Source organism: Rutidosis leptorrhynchoides, chromosome 2, assembly GCF_046630445.1.
Source record: "Rutidosis leptorrhynchoides isolate AG116_Rl617_1_P2 chromosome 2, CSIRO_AGI_Rlap_v1, whole genome shotgun sequence".
NCBI classification, from domain to species: domain Eukaryota; kingdom Viridiplantae; phylum Streptophyta; class Magnoliopsida; order Asterales; family Asteraceae; genus Rutidosis; species Rutidosis leptorrhynchoides.
In genome coordinates, this window is record NC_092334.1 from 698,089,566 (window position 1) to 698,111,296 (window position 21,731).

General features: G+C 34.9%; 1 protein-coding gene and 1 long non-coding RNA gene across 3 annotated transcripts; one reads left to right on the forward strand and one right to left on the reverse strand.

The window, feature by feature from the left end:
• Window positions 1-881: 881 nt before the first annotated feature.
• On the forward strand, window positions 882-4,181 carry LOC139894111 (uncharacterized). Of its 2 annotated transcripts, none has more exons than XR_011774805.1 (3): window positions 882-1,224; window positions 2,792-2,859; window positions 3,842-4,181. It is a non-coding gene; the product is annotated as an uncharacterized lncRNA (long non-coding RNA). The 2 variants fall into 2 exon arrangements; XR_011774806.1 differs by having other exon boundaries at window positions 2,802-2,859.
• Window positions 4,182-8,226: 4,045 nt separating this feature from the next.
• Window positions 8,227-19,490, reverse strand: LOC139894112 (uncharacterized). Its single transcript, XM_071877316.1, has 7 exons — window positions 19,467-19,490; window positions 17,726-18,942; window positions 17,400-17,624; window positions 17,008-17,076; window positions 16,402-16,464; window positions 15,778-16,191; window positions 8,227-8,666 (listed from the first exon to the last, which is right to left on the reverse strand). The coding sequence occupies exons 2-7, from the start codon at window positions 18,915-18,917 to the stop codon at window positions 8,446-8,448; spliced, it is 2,184 nt and encodes a 727-aa protein (XP_071733417.1). The 5' UTR covers window positions 18,918-18,942; window positions 19,467-19,490; the 3' UTR covers window positions 8,227-8,445.
• Between the last annotated feature and the right edge of the window lie 2,241 nt (window positions 19,491-21,731).

The window sequence follows — 21,731 nt, forward strand, 5'->3', positions numbered from 1 at the left end:
TAATAATAATTCTCATTTAATATGTGATAACAAAAATCGTCCTAAAGAATTTGTTTATTTGGTTCATGTTCTTATTCTTATGGTAATGGGTAGATGAATATAAGGGTGTTGACGTGTTGTATAATCGAACTTATATTAATATGAATAAGACAAATTTAGTATATGTACAACTAATAAATTTCCTTATTATTTAGGCTGAAAAAAATTAAAGATAAATGAGAGTTGATGACTTGAGCTACTAGTTAGGGTTCAGACAATCATAAAATAATTTTTGTAAATCGTAATATGCAAATTAGCTAATTACGAGTACAATTTAAAATTCCCTCTTCCAACAATATTTCGCTACCGTAATTAAATACATGCATTAATATTTTCCAAATTTCTGAGCTTCTCTAAAATATCGAATCTTGTTCGAAAGGACCTCAATTCTCATTAGGAGGTCCTTCTTTGCCCGTGTCCTTCCTGCTACTACAATAGAGATTGTACGTTTTACACATGTACCAAATACGTTTCTGAGTCCTACTTTAAGTAACTACATTTTCATTTGGAATGTTCAAAATCAAGTGTTCATTTTGCTTTTCAACCTATGAAAAAGTCTACAAGAGTAGTTTGTTAAGCGGCAAATACAACATGTAGGCTATGGGATCTAATGATCCGGATTTTTTTTTTATCATAAAGGTCGACAACAATTGTATAAAATACCAGTAAATTTAAATATAGGATCCTTTATTACAATAATTATATCAGCCCAAGACCGCATTGTCGTTCGCTGTTTACTCTTTTGCCGTTTTTAAATAAGGAATAGGGTTGGACCAATTGTGGCAGCTTCCTATTTGTTATTATAGCATCGGAATTACTGTTCCTTCCTTACCTACTGCTTACTTAATTATTTTACTCCGTATAACATCCACCTCACCGCTTCTTCTCTCTTTGTTCATGCGATTAGGGTTTTCCTTTTTTGGGTATGAGCGACGATTGGGGTTTTTTTCGTTTGGGGCACCGATTAGAAAGATATATTAGGGTTAAATCCTTATATTTTACCCTTTTCGTATCACATACGTTTTTTGTTTCTTCGATTATCATTACAAGTTAGGGTTTTCGGACTCTTGCGGCTGCTGTCGTGGCCGCTATGACATCCATCCACGTTATTGTTTTCATCTATTTGCGATGGTTTTGGGAACTCATTGAGATTGTTTTGATGCGGTCATGGCTCCATCCGTTCAGGTATGTTCTTTTTGGAATTGGTAATTATTAAAAAAAATGTTAGCTTTTTGATTTACTATTTAAAATTTGCAAATTTGTTTCGAATTCATGTCCTGGTAGTTGTATTTATTTTTATTAAGTTATTTGTTAGTATATGCTGAATTGTAGAGGTTGAATACAAGAATAGAAGAAGAGAATGTTGTAGCCTGTGTTTTTTGATGCCACGACTGTTGTGAAAGCAAGTTTTTAAGGAAAAAAATTGTATTTGCATCTCGCTAATTATTCTGTAGTTCGTAGCTATCATGAACCGTCTTTTAACCTGACTTTATGCATATACGGTAAAAAAAATGTGGCAATGATGATCAATTTGTATGTGTTGGGTGGTATAGTTAACAAAACTGAAACGCATACTGGCGAGGATACGATTTCATATTTTCTCAGTTGAGTTTTTATATTGATCTGAGCTTCAGTTTGTTTACTAATTGTTTTGCTTCGGTGCTGTGATCAAATGTGTTGTATGAAAAGTTAATCAAAAGAGGCGATGATGATCAATATGTATGTCACAGCCATAACTTTTAACAAAAAGAAAAACTTACACTGCGAGGCAATCTATGGATTGCAGCCATGTACTTCTATGGTTTCTTAATTGATTTTATACATTGTTATAAATAATGAGCAATTGTGATTTTGTATCTTGGCGCGACAATCTACGGATTGCAGCCATGACAATTCATGCCCTCTTGCTCGATTTTAAACGTATATTTGAGCCTCATTTCATGATGTATACTTTTTCTAATATTGGTATAAAAAGAAGGCTGCTAAACAGTTTCATGGAATTGATTCATATTTTGGCGACACAACATGCCGGTTGCAGCCATTATGTTTCATGTAGTGTAAACTTTTGCGTTTGTCGTTTGGTGGTTGGTCGTTGGCATGTTGTTGAATGTGCAGGTGACGGTCATGGTTTTATCGATGGTCACTATGATGATCGCTATCATTCATGGAATAGGGCCACACTATGGCAAGACAACCTATCAGTTGCAGCCATTATGACTCATATAATGTTGTTTAGAACTACATATGTATACGAACCTCACAACTGTATAGGTGACGGTCAATATGTGTTTGTTCTTTTTATATACCATATGTATTGCTTAACAACTTGACCTATGGTATCTTAACAACCTAGCTGTAGTCATTGGGCGTCTTAGTCTTCAACAACTGTATGCTTTGCCATGATTACCATTTTTGTTATCCACAATTTCAATGTTTTAAAAAGTTTTAAAATGAGAGGTTGTGATGATGCATATCTAGAACCTTGATTGAGTAATGAAAAAAATGCAGACAAAACTTGGCGGGGCAACCTATAAGTTGTAGCCATGGTGTTTCACATTTTCTTCTTGATTGAGAAATGAGAAACATGGATACATATCCTGGCGAGGCAACGTATAAATTGCAGCCATGTCAGTCCATGACCTCTTGCTTAAACATATATACACACCTGAGCCTTATTTTTCTTCATTACGTATGCATTAAGTTTTTTCGTGTTGCAACCGCCTAAATCTTGGATAACTTAGCTCAAGTGCAGTCTATTTCAGGTCTCTAGATCGATATACAACTGCTTTACCACGAGAATTTGCTACTCATATAAAAAAGGTACCATTTTTACTGTTACCAACCCGTCTACCTGTAGCTATATATGTGTATTTTGTGTATATGCAGTCGGGGATTGTGAATCTTTAAAAAGGCGACCACAATTGCTAATGTTTATTTTATTTAGTGTTGATTGTTTTACTTTTTTTTTTTTTATTAAATTGTGATTTATAACAGTATGCATATGTATATATATATATATATATATATATATATATATATATATATGCGTGTGTGTACATATATACATCCATTGTATTCTTATGCAAATGCCATCCATCAGCATTCGGTGGTTTGGACCTTCATCTTTTCAGTTCTTATACGCAACCATACTTCAATTCATCATTTCCCTTTGTGACTATGTATATATATGTATATGTATATACATATACATATACATATATATGTATATATATGTACATATAAATATATGTGCATATATATATATATATATATATATATATATATATACAAAACAGTATGTGTATATGTGTACATATATATACATAACAGTATGCATATATATGTATATACAAGTGTTTTCTTAATTTGCTATACTTTTGGAGATGAATTCATAAAATGAAGAGAAATCTGGGTTAGAACTATTTGAACACTTTGGCCCGGTTAGGCTAAAAAGGTGTCAACATTTGGTAACAATCAATGTTCATTTAAGCGAATTTACAAGTTGTGGCCTCTTGAAATGAATCTTGGGTACATGTTGATTGAAATAGGAAACTATGACCAAAATGGAGAAAAGTGTTGGTTGAAACTATTTGAACAGTTCATTCGTTTGGGCCAAAAGTGTCAAAGTAAATCAATAGCTTTTATACATTTTGAAAAAATTGTTTCTATAAAGTTAGAAAGAACATTTAATAAAAGAAAATGTGCATATACACTGTTATAATATTTTAGTGTCTTTTTATTTTATTTTATTACGGAATGCTATGTTGTAAAGATATTAATCATATCGTTTCTTTTGGTATAGGTATAAGTAGATATTATCGAGTTACATCTCAACATATGAGGAATCGATCTCAACATATGAGGAATCGTTTGCTGCGGCAGGTGTAATTTTTGTGGGTTCTTGCACGCGTTAGCGATGGTATGGCAGCTGAAACGGAAATTGGACAGCAGGCACCCTACTGTAACTTTCAAATTGATAGAACATTGTTATGAAGTTACCTTGCCTCTACGCCATTTTTATCTAATGACAATGTTGACTAGAATAAAAAAGCTAAGAAAAAGTCTACAACTACTCGCAATACGGTGTGTAGGTTGGGATGAAATTTGAAGAAAACTTCAGCGCATTGATTATTTATAAATTATATTGTGCCTCTCTATACATTTTTGAAAGTTGATCTAACAACGTTTAACGTAAACTCAAAACCAAATGCATTACTTTTGTTATGTAACTGGTGAAAACGAGTTTATGTATATATTTCGTCTATTAAAAAGTTCCCAAATACGCAGCAACGCGCGTACCGGACCTCCTACTAGTTTTTTTAGAAATGCATGGGTTTATGGATGTAAACGTGGGTGGACGTAAGTGGGTGCAAGTGGAGTTAGCTGACCACTATGACCCAAATATTGAGCTTTTTCTGAACCTGCCCTCTGTCCCAAGACTTAAATGACCCCATTGATAGGACTCCTCCATGTAAAAAAGAAAAAAGAAAAAAGAAAAAAGAAAAAAGAAAAAAAAGACTAATCTTTACCGAGCTTGGAGTTTTAACTTATAATTATTCTCTTCTATCTAACAGTTTATATCTCAAGGATGTAGGAAGTGGTCAAGTAGGTATAGAATATAAATTCTTATACTCCATTATTTATGGCTCTCTACCTAAATACTGTATTACTGTGTATAATTTTATTAAAATATAATATAAGTATACAAGAAAACTGGATGAAATTTTATATTTATACTCCTTTAATTAACTTGCAAATAAAAATAATATCAAAGTTTTAATGTTTGAATATTTTAAACTAGAGCTATATTCTTTAATACAAAAATGCTACACGTTTAAAGTCACTGGTTTAAATATGTGTCTAACCACATAATGTTAAGGTGATTGGTGAATATACAGAAAAAAAATTCGTATAGTTTATATGTAATACGAGTAGTGTGTTGTTTTTTTAGGTCGTTTTTCTTGTGTTGTTCGTGTTGTTTTTTTTAGGTCGTTTTTCTTGTGTTGTTCGTGTATTATCTAGTTTCTTGTTAGTTTTTTTTTTATATAAAATTCTTGCCTTCAAAAAAAAAAAAAAAAAAAAAAAAAAAAGTAAATGAATTATACATAATTTTGAATCGAAACCTTTAGTACATATATGGCAATAATCATAACGTCAACTTAGGGTAAAACATTATTCATTTAGTTGTCTTTTTATACTATAATCATTTAGTTGACATAATAAATGATACTATATTACTATGAATATCCATCATTTTTGTAAGAAAATATAACTAAAATATTCAAATTGAACGACTCTGACTTTGAAATCTTCGACGTACATAATCTAGCAATTTGTCTAAATAATGAGCAATAGTTTTACGGGTCCATGTAACCCGACCCGTTTTGCCTCATGCCGTAAAATAGTAGTGATCGGCAAATTTTTGTCCCTAGTGATAAGATCTTATGGATCTGCCACTGGATATAAACAATAGGAAAAACTTTGTATACGTGACAATTTTAAAATATCATCCCGTCAACTTGTTATTTCAATTGTAATGTTGACTTGTTGAGTGTAGACCAACATATGGATCTTTTACTTCATTTTATCATCGATTGATTTAAAAGAAACTTTTGGATTCGAGAACACGGTCATTGTCTTTTGGTGGACGATTAGTACTCATCAAGTCGGTTCTCTCTATCTCACATTCTACTATTTTTCGATGTTTCGTGCCCCTCCATGTGTGATTAAATTATTAGAGCGTGTGAGACATTTTTTTTGGGATGAGTCGGGTTCGGGTTGAAATCTCTTGGGTAAAATGGGAAATTGTCTTCTCTCCATATGAAAAGGGTGGGTTAAATATTGGGTCATTAAAAGAAAAAAGTCTTGCACGGACAAATGGTGGTGGAGGTTCAAAACCGAAACCAAATCTTTACGGGTAAATGTAATACAAAGTTTATATGGTTCGAATGGTGGTTTGGATCCAAACTCTAATCCACCATCCGGTGGAGTGTGGAACAATATTATTCGTGGAGGGATGGAAATCGAAGAGCTAGGGATCAACTACATGTCATCATTCGAAAGAGTAATTGGTGATGGCAAAGAAACAGCTTTTTGGACGGATCAATGGATTGCTGGAGATAAACTTTGTAATCTTTATAATCGCTTATTCAAGTTAGAGACGAATCAAGAAGCACGCATCTGTGTGACCGAGTGGATATATCTGAAGGTGCACCTATCGTGAAGTGGAGCTGGTGCGGGTCGCCAATGGGTCGTGCTGTTGGGGAAGAGCAGGAGATTACTAACCTTATTCATTCGTTTATGTTTTGACAACAGGAAAAACGACACGTGGAAATGGTCTCCCTCCAACGATGGAATCTTGACTGTAAAAAAACTTGCTTCAATTATTGATGAAAAGAAAATGGAATTCGGAAGTTCGCAAAGTCAAACTAATCGAAACAATTTAGTTCCAAAAAAGAATGAACTGTTTGTCTGGAGAGCATCGAAGAAAAGGCTACTGATTAGAATCGAGCTTGATAAGAGAGGAATTGATCTTGATAGTGTCCGATGTCCTATTTGCGACGATGGTTTGGAATCAATCGAGCATGTTTTGATCTTCTGTAAACATACGTTTAATGTTTGGACGCAAGTGTTCAAGTGGTGGAATTTTGGGACATTCACAAATTTTAGCATGAATGAAATTCTCCGTGGAAATGCCCCGAAACAGTTATCGAAACAAGGAATAAAGATTTGGAGTGCGGTGAAATGGTCATGTGCTTATATGTTGTACAAAAACCGTAATAACAAAGTATTTCGTGGGAAATCTTGGACGGCCCTGATGATCGTCAGTGAGATTCAAACCATCTCGTATGACTGGATCTCGAGAAGATTAAAGTCCAAAAAACTCAACTGGCAAGTTTGGATATCGAAACCGAGGGAATACTATTTTTGACTCGTGTAAAATTACTTACGAACATGATCAGTGACCTGGGTTGTTATATCTGCAACTCTTGTAACTTGATCCATTCTTGTAGGCATTTTCTGTAATTGTTCGTGTATCTTGTATCAATCCCAGACATCTACGGGTTCAACCTTGTAGGATTTTTGTGGATATTTTATAAAATCTTATTGCTTAAAAAAAAAAAAAAAAGAAAGAAAGAAAGAACAAAACGTGATGGTGAAATGTTTCTATTTGGGCTGATACGATATCTGAGTATAAATAAAAAAATTTAAGCAAAACAAACCGAAAACTTAAAATTCTTATTTTATAGTTTTAAATCTCGCAATACTCATTTTAAAAAATACAAACAGTTAAATGCATGTACTGCTTGCACAATCTTGTTTACATAGTTAAGTAGATTCCTCCTTTAACCACATCAAACTATAATGTTAACTTCCCAAAATATTTCAAGTATACGGTTAACCAATATAACTAAAATAAAATCTAACCCATCGTCCCATCGTACCACATTGGATTAGCAACTAATTTCCCACAAGAAATCTTGCAGCAATTTCAACCCCATTTCGTTATAATGAGTTCGCCCGGGTCTTATTTCATCAAAACAAGATAATTAGCTGAATTAGAAAACAATATAGACGTGCAGTATGGGTTAACACCGGTACAAGAATCGCCCAAAGTGTACTTTTATTTTATTTATTTTTTTGAAAGGCAAATTTTCGCATCGAATACTCTCATTTACGACACACACGCTAGGTAGGAAACTCCAAGGATTGACCCGGGTTGCTTGGCAACTAATGGGGGTTCCGGGTTGCTTGGCAACTAATCGCGGAAAAATCCTGGAGAAAACCTCCCCCTTTATCGGAATTGAACCCGGGTTACTTGGCAACTAATCGCGGGTCCCCCTACTAGGGCTTGAAAACCACTCAGGCAATGCCTCGGTGGTCCAAAGTGGACTTTTATGAATATACTTTTAGGAATATACACCGGTTTCACTATTCTACATTTGTTTGAACACGTTTTCTTTTCGAAAATGTTTTTTGTTTTTATATAGGCTTTCGTTATTTTTGCCAAAAAAATAATCGGAAAAGCTACAATCAAAAAAGTATTCAAGACAACTGGACAAGTGTTCAAAACGAACTTATTCCGACCCGCACCAATTATCACCCGTTTAGAGCCATAACCCAACCCTCTATATACAGGCACAACACAATTAAGTAATAGCAAAAGCCACGAATATCCCACTTCATCAGAGTTATGGCATTATAGGAACAATGAAGGGCTATGATCATGTAAGCCTTTTAGAGACCATATGGCCGATATCAAAAACAGAGTTATGGCATCATATTTCAGTTTCCTTACATGTAGATACATACCCTATCCCTAACCCCTTTCAATCTATCTGTTACTTTGCATATATGTATATTATATCCGAAAAAACCCACCAAAAATAGGGTTAGAGATGAGACCTAATTTTCACCAATGGCACAAGGAATGCAAGGAGGCTCTTTCGCCTGGTCTTGAGGAGTGATATTCTGCAAGCATTGATCATGAAATGTATGACCGCAAGGAAGAACAGCGACAGGTGGCGGTACAGTAGGTTGGTACACGTCGCCTTCTGAAGTTAAAGCAAGATCCCTCTTACACAGTAAACATTTGTATCCGCTCAATTTAGGAGTCGCATCAGGATCTGTGTATAATCAAAGTCATTATATACATGTTTCCTTTATGGTAAAATAAAAACCAATCAAACTGCACTAAATAATATAACAAGCATATATCATTGTAAAAGAATCAATCAAAGATTCAGATTATTAATATTATTATATAACAATTTTCCAATAACCACTAACACATTAACCATTACCCACTGCACCCATCTTGACAGCTCAGCACATGGTGCATTTCTTGATATTATAGCATCTGTTGTGTAGATAGGTGCTAATAGTTATAACAACATATCATATATGTGTTATAATATATAAATATATAAATATATATATAAATGGATAGTTAATTATTGATACACAAAAGTAATATTATTGTATTACCTAAACTTGTGATATTTTTGCTATAAATAGCCATGAATGCAAGCATTAAACTTGCACCATTTCTCACACTTACAAAGTATTTCTTTCTTTCTCTCCATTATCATCTTTGTTCTTACACTTCATTATTAGCATTCTTAATCAAGAATCAAACCACTAAAGGTAGTTATAAGCCTACTGAATTATAACATCAAGAATCAAACCACTAAAGGTAGTTATAAGCCTACTGAATTATAACACGTTATCAGCACGATAATCTTAATACTAATTATGGTTGGCTCTGCCACCTAAATGATATATGGTCGGTTATAACACCTGAATAATATATGGTCGACACTGTCGCCTAATTATCATTTATGTTACTAACATTTATATTTCTATTATCTAACATTTATATGGTCGACACTGTCACCTAATTATCATTTATGTTATATAACATTTATTTATGATTGCTTACATATGGTCGACACTGTCGCCTACTTATCATTTATGTTATATTAAATTTATGTTTAATGTTTATATACTTATGAATATAAATTGACTCTAATTTATCATGTTGTTTGTTTTAATTTTTGATAATAGAAAATGTCGAATCTGGAAAAGCTTAAATTTACTCCTTTAGAATCAACGGGAAACAACTACATGCCATGGGTTATAAAAGTAAAAATGCATCTTAAATCAATGGGCATTCTTGAAACCATAAATGAAAACAACACTTGTTCTGAAAAAGAACAAGCAACGGCATGTTGCTTTATTCATCAACATATTGATGAATGCTTACAAAATAATTATGTGACTGTAGAAGATCCCCATGTTTTATGGGAAGGTCTCAAAAGCAGATTCAATAATCAAAGAGAAATTTTACTTCCAGCTGCTATGGATCAATGGAGAACATTAAGGTTCCAAGACTTTAAGAAAGTAAATGAATAAAGCTCAGCTCTGTATAATACAGTCTCACAACTTAAATTCTGTGGACATGAAATAAGTGATGCAGACATGTTGGAGAAAACTTTCTCCACAATGAATGCTGCCAACATCCAAGGTTGTAAAACTCGCGACTCGGGGAGTACTCGGCCGGAGGTTTTTGAGGAGTAATCGGCGACTCGGGGAGTACTCGGAGGAGTACTCGGATGTTGACTTTTGTTGACTTTTCTAATATAACTAAATATTTTCAATATATTATAGATATATAATATATATATTAGCTATAAACAAACATTTTTAAGAATATATATATGTTAAATATATAAAATTTATAAATATATATGTTAAATATGTAAAGTTTAGTTACATATAAATATTTATTTTAATTGGAGGGGTTAGATTTGTATATATTTAATAATGAAGTTGAAAGAAAAACTAAACTTGAGGTGTTAAAATAAATAACAGTTAAACTTTAGGGGGTTTGAATGTAAGTTAAAAAATAATAAAATGACTCAGAAACCCTAGCAGTAGCAGTCACGCTACCCACTTCTTCTTCTTCAACCGCTCAGTCACCAAACCCTAAATTGTTTGTTCTCTTCATGGATGGAAATCGAGACATTACAGGTATGTTCCTTCAATTTGTTCTATCTAAACAAACAAACACATCAAATCGATTCAGAACTCTTAATTTCAATTCTGAAAAAAGTTGGACGAGAAAGTTGTTGGAGAAATTAGGGAGTTGGACGTCGATCAAAACCTTATTGAACTCAGATTAATCGTCTCCTGTTTTCCTTCATCTTTTCACTGAGTTTTCCGACGCCGTTGACCGGCATTGACCGGTGTTGACCGGTGTTGACCGAGTAAATGGACGAGTTAGACATCGATTACTCGTTTTGTTCTTCCAGAGGAGTAATCGCCGATTACTCGGCCGAGTTGGCCGAGTTTTGCAACCATGCCAACATCACAGTGCAAAGAAATTTGAGAATGCTAAAGTTCAACACATATCCTGAACTTAATTCATATCTCTTGGTTGCAGAGCAAAATGATGAGCTATTAATGAAAAATCAGCAATCCCGTCCTACTGGTACACTTGCAATCCCTGAAGCAAATACTGCAAATAATTATAAACAGGGACAAGGACGCGGGCAAGGTCGTGGTTATAATAACCATCGCCATCATCATGCCAAAAGCCATAACTATGGTAGAAACCATCCTTATGGTAATGGGAATGGGCGTGGACGTGGCCGTGGTCGTGGCCGTGGTGGTCAAAGAAATAATAATCCACGAAAATATAAATATCAACCACAAAACAAGCCCACTAAACAAGATGTTGAAGAAAATTCTTCTAAAAATTCTGAAGAATCTTGTTACAGATGTGGTAGAATGGGCCACTGGGCTAATACTTGCCGAACATCTAAACATCTTGTTAAGATGTATCAGGATTCGCTGAAAGGTAAAGAAAAGGAAGTAAATTTTGTGGATAATATTGATCCAACAGTCACTGAGCAACCATCTGATTTATATGAAGATTTCTTGAATTAAATTAATATGTTTCTTTTATAAATAAAACGATTTAACCTTTGTCATCATGTTTTCTCAAATGTTTCAGTTCTATATGTTTTATCAAATGTTCCAGTTCTATGTTTGATGTTTCAATTCTATGTATGTCAAATGTTTCAGTTTTATTTATTTGTGTGTAATAAACATTTTGTGTAACATTTATATACTTACTGTTTGTTTCTTATATATGAAGTTTAATATGAATTCTGCTTGAACACAACATCAATCAAGTAGTGGAGATCTCTGTATAGCAAATAGTGGTACTACACACACTATACTTAAATCTGAAAAATATTTCATTGATTTGAAACCAACGGAAGGAACTATACATACAATATCAGGTGCTGCTAACTTGATAGAAGGGATAGGAAAGGCAAAATTCATATTACTAAACGGTACAACATTTTTAATTAATAATGCCTTATTCTCTCCTAAGTCAAGCAGAAATTTATTGAGTTTTTCTGACATATACCTTAATGGATATGATTATCAGTCAGTAACGGCAGAAAATGAGAAATATTTAAGTATCACTAACAAGAATCACGTGATTGAAAAACTGCCAAGACTTAATTCTAGATTACATTATACACATATAAATGTACCAGAAGCACATATGGTGATTAAAGAAAAGTATATTGATCCTGGTGTATTTAATTTATGGCATAACAGATTGGGCCATCCAGGATCAACAATGATGAAAAGAATTATTGAATGTACACATGGACATCCACTGAAGGATAGAAAAATCCTTCATGATACAATGGTTCCATGTATATCTTGCTCTCTTGGAAAATTGATAACTAGACCCTCACCACTTAAGGTTGAGAAAGAATCACCAATGTTTCTTGAAAGAATTCAAGGTGATATTTGTGGACCAATTCATCCACCATGTGGACCATTTAGATATTTCATGGTCCTAATAGACGCATCTAGTAGATGGTCTCATGTTTGTCTGTTATCAAGCCGTAATGTGGCATTTGCAAAATTTCTTGCCGAAATTATTAAATTGAGAGCACATTTTCCTGATTACATCATTAAAAAGGTGAGACTTGATAATGCTGGTGAGTTTACATCTCAAGCATTTAATGACTATTGCATGTCTATAGGAATTGTTGTTGAACATTCTGTTGCTCATGTGCATACACAAAATGGTTTAGCCGAGTCACTGATTAAACGTTTACAGTTAATCGCTAGACCATTGATAATGAGAACAAAATTCCCTGTATCTATATGGGGTCATGCAATTTTACATGCTGCTGCATTGATTCGCATCAGACCAAGTGCAAGTCATAAATATTCCCCCCTACAACTTGCTTTTGGTCAAGAGCCAAATATTTCCCACCTTAAAACATTTGGTTGTGCAGTATATGTTCCAATTGCGCCACCACAACGTACAAAAATGGGTCCTCAAAGGAGGTTGGGAATATATGTTGGATATGAAACATCTTCAATCATAAGGTATATTGAACCTATGACAAGTGATGTTTTTACAGCACGTTTTGCTGATTGTCATTTTAATGAAACATTGTTTCCTAGATTAGGGGGAGAAATAAAAAATAAAGAAAATGATGTTTCATGGTGTGAACCTCAATTAAAGTATCTTGATCCTCGCACAAAAGAATGCGAGATAGAAGTTCAAAAGATAATGCATATACAAGAACTTGCAAATCAATTGCCTGATGCATTCACAGATACAAAAAGAGTGACTAAATCATATATAGCAGCAGTTAATACTCCAGCTCGAGTTGAGATTCCAAATCGGAAAACTGATAATGTAGTCACTCAAGAATCTATGCCACGTCTGAAACGTGGGAGACCAGTTGGTTCCAAAGATAAAAATCCTCGAAAAAGAAAATCAGCTGATAATAAGGTAAAAGAAAGTGTTCAAGAAGAACCACAAATCAGTACTCCTACTGCAGAGGAGATTGATGATGTCAATACAGAAATTGCAATCAATTATGCACATTCAAAAATATTATGGAACCGAAATGAAATGAAAAATCTTGATGAGAAATTTTCATTTAATGTTGCATATGACATCATGAATAATGATGATGATCCAGAACCAACATCTATGGTTGAATGTCAAAATAGACATGATTGGGCTCAATGGAAAGAAGCAATACGAGCTGAATTAGAATCACTCAATAAAAGAAAAGTTTTCGGATCCATCATTCTCACTCTTAAAGATGTGAAACCTGTAGGATACAGATGGATTTTTGTCCGAAAAAGAAATGAGAAAAATGAAGTTACAAGGTATAAAGCTAGACTTGTAGCTCAAGGTTTTTCTCAAAGACCGGAAATTGATTATGAAGAAACTTATTCCCCTGTTATGGATGCAATTACTTTTAGATACTTAATCAGCCTGGCAGTTTCTAAAAATTTAGAAATGCATCTCATGGATGTTGTGACTGCTTATCTATATGGATCACTTGATAGTGATATATATATGAAGATACCTGAAGGATTTAAGGTACCAGAAGCATCAAATGCAAAACCCAAAGAAATGTATTCAATTAAATTACAAAGATCTTTATATGGGTTAAAACAATCGGGACGTATGTGGTATAACCGATTAAGTGATTACTTGATAAGCAAAGGGTATACAAATAACCTTACTTGTCCTTGTGTTTTCATTAAGAAAACAACATCCGGATATGTGATCATAGCTGTTTATGTTGATGATCTTAACATCATAGGTACAAATAAAGAGATCCATGAAGCCATTCAACTTCTAAAGAAAGAATTTGAAATGAAAGATATCGGAAAAACCAAGTATTGCCTTGGTTTACAAATTGAGCATATGCCTAATGGTTTACTTGTACATCAAACAACATATACTGAAAAGATTCTGAAACGTTTCAATATGGACAAGGCAAAACCATTGAGTACTCCTATGGTTGTTAGATCACTCAATGTTGAAACTGATTCATTTCGTCCATGTGAAGATCATGAAGATATTCTTGGACCAGAAGTACCATATCTTAGTGCAATTGGAGCTCTTATGTATCTTACAAATTGTACAAGACCTGACATTTCTTTTGCAGTTAATTTGTTGGCAAGGTTCAGCTCTGCTCCTACCAAAAGACACTGGAATGGGATCAAACACATATTTCGATACCTTCGAGGAACTACTGATTTAGGATTATTTTATTCTAACGAATCAAAACAAGATTTGGTTGGTTATGCTGATGCAGGTTATTTATCTGATCCACATAAAGCTAAATCTCAAACTGGATATGTATTCCTAAATGGAGGTACTGCAATATCATGGCGTTCTCAAAAACAAACACTTGTTGCTACATCATCAAATCATGCCGAAGTGATTGCATTACATGAAGCTACTCGGGGATGTTTTTGGTTGAGATCAATGACACAAATCATTACTGATTCTTGTGGACTAGAACGCGATAAAAGTCCAACAATTATCTATGAAGATAATGCAGCTTGCATAGCACAGATGAAAGAAGGGTATATCAAAAATGACCGAACCAAACACATACCTCCTAGATTCTTCTCATACACTCAAAATCTCATTAAGGACAACGAGATTGAAATGAGATATGTTCAATCCAGCAAAAACTCTGCTGATCTTTTCACGAAAGCACTTCCAACTGCTATTTTCAGAACACACGTTCATAACATTGGCATGAGACATGTTCAAAAGATGTAACAACTGAAGCGATGTCTACTTGAGGGGGAGTCAACTCCATGCTGCACTCTTTTTCCCTTAGCTAAAGTTTTTTTCCCACTGGGTTTTCTTTAGCAAGGTTTTTAACGAGGCAGTAACTTACAATTGATCTTAAACAAACAAAATTGCTATCCAAGGGGGAGTGTTATAATATATAAATATATATATAAATGGATAGTCAATTATTGATGCACAAAAGTAATATTATTGTATTACCTAAACTTAGTGATATTTTTGCTATAAATAGCCATGAATGCAAGCATTAAACTTGCACCATTTCTCACACTTACAAAGTATTTCTTTCTTTCTCTCCATTATCATCTTTGTTCTTACACTTCATTATTAGCATTCTTAATCAAGAATCAAACCACTAAAGGTAGTTATAAGCCTACTGAATTATAACATCAAGAATCAAACCACTAAAGGTAGTTATAAGCCTACTGAATTATAACAATATGGAGTTTTTCACTGTTCGTATATCATATACTAGAGAACCTCAAAATGAAGAATAATATAATCAAAGTTATCGATATATAAATCACATAGGAGCGTTTATAAGTGGGAGACAATAGAGATACCTTTCCAAGTAATATGAGAAGCATTAGAAGCAGTTATCACAGGTATACGAGGTCTACTATGTGGCATAGAAGGACGTATCTGAGCAGTACCAGGAAGAGCTACAGGACGAAAAGCTTGTGTCTGTGGCGCAACTGGTATAGAACGTTGATGAAGAGGTGTACCTACAGGTATAGCTCGCATTGAGGGTAATCTGTTTCGCGTAGAAAGAGCAGGCATAAGATGAGCAGGTATAGAGCGTATTGCAGGGGATGCGTTTTGCATAGATTGAGCAGGTATTTCTCGCATTGCGGGTGATGTACTTGGCATAGAATGATGAGTAGTTGGACGCAGTGTCCTCTGTCGCTGAACCCACTGGGTAGATAGATGGGGTGGTATGACTGCAGTTCTAGTTGGATACGGCCTATTAAGTGAAGCTGAACAAATATGAAGTGAAAAACGAGAGTCAGGTATATATAATTACAATCTGAGATGTTTCAGAAACGTTTAAAAGCTGATGACATTCAGGTTCTTGTTGTATCAAAATGAAACTACACACACACACACACACACACACACACACACACAGAGAGAGAGAGAGAGAGAGAGAGAGAGAGAGAGAGAGAGAGATTCAGAGTTTTAAATACCATTGGTGGAAGCTGCTACTCGAGGATCCTTAAGAAGCTGAACCACTGCATCTTGAGAGTTGCCTAGATAAGACAAATACAAACATCAAATACATAACGTTTAAAGCACAGAGTAGTATTGGGGCATACAGGTGACGATTTCAACCCATTCATGACCAGTCATGTTACGCTTTATTTCTAATGGGTTGAGTGGGTAAGATAAAAAGATAGCTTAGAAAGAAACAGGGTGAAATGGGTCAAACTAGAACAAAGTCACTCAATATGCCTTACTAATGCATAACCTATTAAATCATTTTATTCAAACTTAGATTCATGCTTGAAAGCTAGTTATTTACGATTTATATTTATAACTGTATATAACAAAAGATAAAATGCATAAAAACAAGTTGGGAAAACCCAAACCGTTTCCATGTGCACAATGAAATGTATGTCCTAACAGCTTATCCAACTGGCCCAACCCACATATTATTCTACCTCTAGCATGGTCTTTGGACTATTACCAAAAGAAAGTATGATTCATGATAATTTGACTCGAAACTATTAGGTGCTTGATCAAATACTAATTCATCCCAAAAGAATTGAGAAAAAAGATCAAATAACTCATACCGACAGAAGGTCGAACAACACGCTCTGGAAGGCAAGAGGCACCTTGATCTAGAAATTGATGAATCTGACCTGAATATATACAACATAAATTACTAAATGCCACCATACAAATATAAGTGAAGAAAAAAAAAACCTAGAGTAATGCTAAACCTTGTTCACTTTGTTATTCATCATGGGAGAGGGATAGGTTTGTCACTATTGCAAATGCAAGATACAAATCACTAAGTTAAAACTTAAGACTAAGCTAAAAACTCATATAGGTTTGTCACATCAGAAAATAATCCTAACGACACGAGCTATATTACATTTCCTAAGACCTGTATATTGTTTCAATAAGCAAGAATTTACATAGCAGTCATTATAACTATATAGAATGGTAGGTGTCAGGATACCTCTACTAGTTGCCTGCAAGTTTGTTCCCATTAGCGATGGATGCCTTTGAGAAGCTTGAGGGGCATTTCTGCCGTTATACTCAACTCCAAGCCTTTTGGGAAACGGTGCATTGCTGGAAGCTGGCCCACAACCAACCCAAGATACTTGCGGGGCTGTTGTCCTCTGGGAAAGCAGAACACCTCCAGGATTCTGAGTAGGCATTGCATTTAGTGATCCAAGATGTCCTGAAAGAATATCATAAAGACAACTATTTGCTTCATAAACATGATTTATAAATCTGGCATTTGGAAAGTTTTTTATAAAAGGAAACAACCACCTTGTTTACCTTCATAATTCTGCCTAGTAGAATATCTTCCAAGTCCAAGAGAAGGAGAATTTATGGAAGACTCGGAATGTAGATTGCTGTCTGTTCTGTAACGAATATTGTCTAGCTGCCCTGTAGGCGTGCTGGAGGCGAATAATGAAGGCTTAGAAAATTCTGAAACTAAATTGTTCAGGTTATGTTGTTGGGAGTTCAAGAGCTGAGCAGAATTAACTCCTAGTGTTCCTGGATACACAGATTGGGATCTAGAATGATCTGAATAACCAAATTGTGTGTTCCTGCTACTAAAATCATGCCTAGGGATTCCAAGTTGCATATCATTTTGTTGCATTTGTAAAACATGATAAGGGCTAGAACTTGGTCCACTATTTAGAGTACAGTGAACTCCAACCTCATTTTTATTTGAAGCCACTCTATCCACTTGAGTTAATTGATTAGAGATGCCACTACTGTTTCTCTGAAAATCCATAAAGTCAACATCCATAGTTTGACCAAAAGTTTGATTCATAGCTCTTCGAGCAGAAGCTATCTTTAACTCGGCTGAAGCTGCTTCTCTTAACTTGTCACATACCTCTCTGTTATTCGGCTGATATCCAGATACGGCTTCTTGAGTACCCCCAATACCAAGACTCAAGAAACTATCCTCAACTTTTCCTTGAACACCACATTGATTGGTATTGAAATTGACACTGTCTCGAGTATGAACTGGAGCAATCCCTTGAGGTTGAAATACAAAAGATGAAGTGACAAGATCTCTATTTACTTGTGGTCTGTTAAAAGAAGAAAAATTTGACTGTCCACCAATGGTACTAATACCAGCAGAAGATATTGTGTTGTGCCCTTGATTCATAAACTTTTGATCCCACCCAATGTTCCATTCAGGTAATAATGGAGCTTCTTGAAGACATGTGTTTACAGTATTGGAACTCGTGTTAATTTGGGGATTATTATTGCAATTAGGGTTAGGAAAAGGATGACCAGAATTTTCAGCTATCCCTTGGGCAACAGGTTGATGAACATCCTCCCAACCGGCAAGCGAGAATGGCATATCTATATCATCTAGCAGGAAATCAAATTCACCTACATCAGGTATACTCGGAACAATGTTCTTCGCATTATCGTCATTTACTTCTGTAAACGGATTAACAAACGCAGGTGCCTTGCCCTTTTCGTTCATTCCGCTACTTCCCATCATCAAATCAATCTTATCAATAATTCCCCTATAAAATAAACACACCAAAATTCAAAACCCTAATTTAGGTCAATCAAAAAATTTCACTAATACAAATCAATCACCAAAACAATCAATCTTTTCGATAAACACATAATGCAGCAATCACCATTCTAATAGAACAAACAATCAAACAAATGATAAAACCACAGAAACCCTAAGATCGTCAATCTTAAATAAAAACCTAAAATGCTTAAAGTATGAGCCCTCAATTACCCACCGAGTCACATGATACTGATGAATGTGAACAAATTACATCAGCAGTTAGCTTATTAATCACGAAACCTAACAATAGACGGTCAATCAAAATCATCGAACAACAATAACAATATAACTACAATCAGTTACTAAATAATCAATCTATTAGACAAACAATCGACAATCGGAACAAGATATAGATGAAATTTTGATAATTAGTCATACAATTTACAGATAAAATTAAAAATCGATAAATACCGATATATACACATATAAATCGATTATAGATATTTAGATAAGTGAATATATTCATACTTCCCGAGTGATGTGAGCGACTTCGTAATCGAGAGAGAGAGAGAGAGAGGTGCTTTTTTGGCGCTTAGGGTTGAATGAGAGTTTTAAAGGGTTCGGTGTGGGGGCCACAATCAGCTGATGTCATTAAACACGTGGGTTTATTAGGGGCCCTGTGATGACGTGTCAAAGGTTCTTATTTCATGACAAACGGTAGAGATTTGAGTCATGAGATCGCAAAACGACGCGCGTTTTGTTGGGTGGCGAAATTGTAATTTTTGTAGAGTAGGATAAATGAATATGTTGACTTAGATTGATTGTAAGTTTGTAACCGTCACTTCTGCCTCCTTCAACTTCAACCGAGTTGGCTTGGCGAAGTTGAAAATCCTGAATCTATTAACGCGGCATCAGACTTTGACAGATGTGAGTGTCAGTTGAAAAATTAACGGACATAAGAGGATCGTCAGGGCATGATTAGTTGGCGGTTGTTAACTCACTTCCAACAAATATAAATTCGTCGTAATCTTTTTTTTCTTTTTCTTTTTTTTAATTTAAATTCTTTATCTTTATCTATTATCTATATAAACATAACATATACGTATATTCTTAAACTGTCCATAATCAAAAATTCGTATCTCATAAGCCAACGATCCGATCATCACTAAATTTTTTTCACACATAGATCTCTGCGTGTAATGTTGCCAGTCCACATATAAAATCGATCCAACGGTAGACGAACCCAAAAGGAATTTTGTCTCACAGCAAACCCCGAAGGGTTTTCAACGACGCCTGCCAAATTCGAAAAAACATTACTCCAAATTGAACCGTTCGATTGCTACCAAATTTTGATACAATTTAGACATACGTGTCTAGCACCTACAATACAAATTTCAAGACGATCCAACAGTTAACGAAACCATTGCGAATTTTCTTATACATCAGCTGCTGAACCTTTATCAATCCTTCGCACGGGATAGCGAGGAACAAGAACCAAGATCCAACACCTGGATCTCTCAAAAACATATCCGCACCGAACCCATCAACCCGATCCCTGATTTCGTAATTCTTCGCGGGAAAAAAATACCATATCAATGTAACTGGCGCGCCCCTTTACACCATAACTTGCCAAACCGAGTCCTGGTGTGGTCAACACCCTGGATACATAGACATATCCTAAGTTTACCGGGACCAACTGAATCACTTGGTCTCGATAAATGTTGCAAACAAAATGTGACGCCCCGTACAAAACCATCATGTACGAATCGTCAACAACATGTCTATTACACGGTATAATACTACATGTTGTTTTAAAACAAGTTTTGCATTCATGAAAAGATAACGCTTTATAAAAGATAACGTGACACAAAGGTCGTTACAAAGCCATTATTCAAAATAACATAAGTTGCGAATGCAAAATAAAAGTTCCATGATTGAGACATCTCTAAGTAATGCAGCGGAAGTCTAACACAGCGAGTCTGTAACAGCAAGTCTATAACACCAAGACAACAAGTCTAACAGCGGAAGCAACAACGTCTAAGCACCTGAAAAATACACGCTTAGAAGGTCAACGCGAATGTTGGTGAGCTATAGTTTGTTTGTATTCAGTAATGTAATGTAGACCACGAGATTTCGTATTCAAAACAGTATGAAAAGTATATGCTTAACCGTGGGCACCCGGTAACTAACTTAACGTAATAATACCCCCTAAAAGCACTTGGCGAGTGCGTATGTTCTCGAAGTATCAAACACCCGTTAAATACTAGCGCGACTAGCCCGCGTGGGGATGTCAAACCCTATAGATCCATATCTAAGATTCGCGTTCACCGGTTCATAAACCAATGACTAAACGTTACCGAGCTAAGGGGAATATTTGTGCCGTTATGTCACCCCACACATATATAAAGTTTAAGTACTCGTGTCTAGTATGTAAAACATAAAAAGCGCATGTATTCTCAGTCCCAAAAATAGTAAAGTAAAAAAGGGAAGCTATAACTCACAGTGAATGTGCGGTAAAAGTCGATATGAAAAGTATGCAAGTAGTAAGTCGGTTCGAAAGGTCTTCAACCTAAGTCAAAGGTCACTAAGTCAGTATATTGTCCCCAAAAGTTTAAAAGTGAATAAATTAAGTCTTAAGTATCATCATCATCATCATTCGTAAAAGCTAGAGTAAGTTTTCAACAAGAATAGAGATCGAAACAAAAGGCTGACTTCGGACAGCTGCTACGACCTCTATACAAAACAAAAAGACGCGTAGTCAGCGGCCAAGGCTCCGTATGTGAGTCCTCTAAT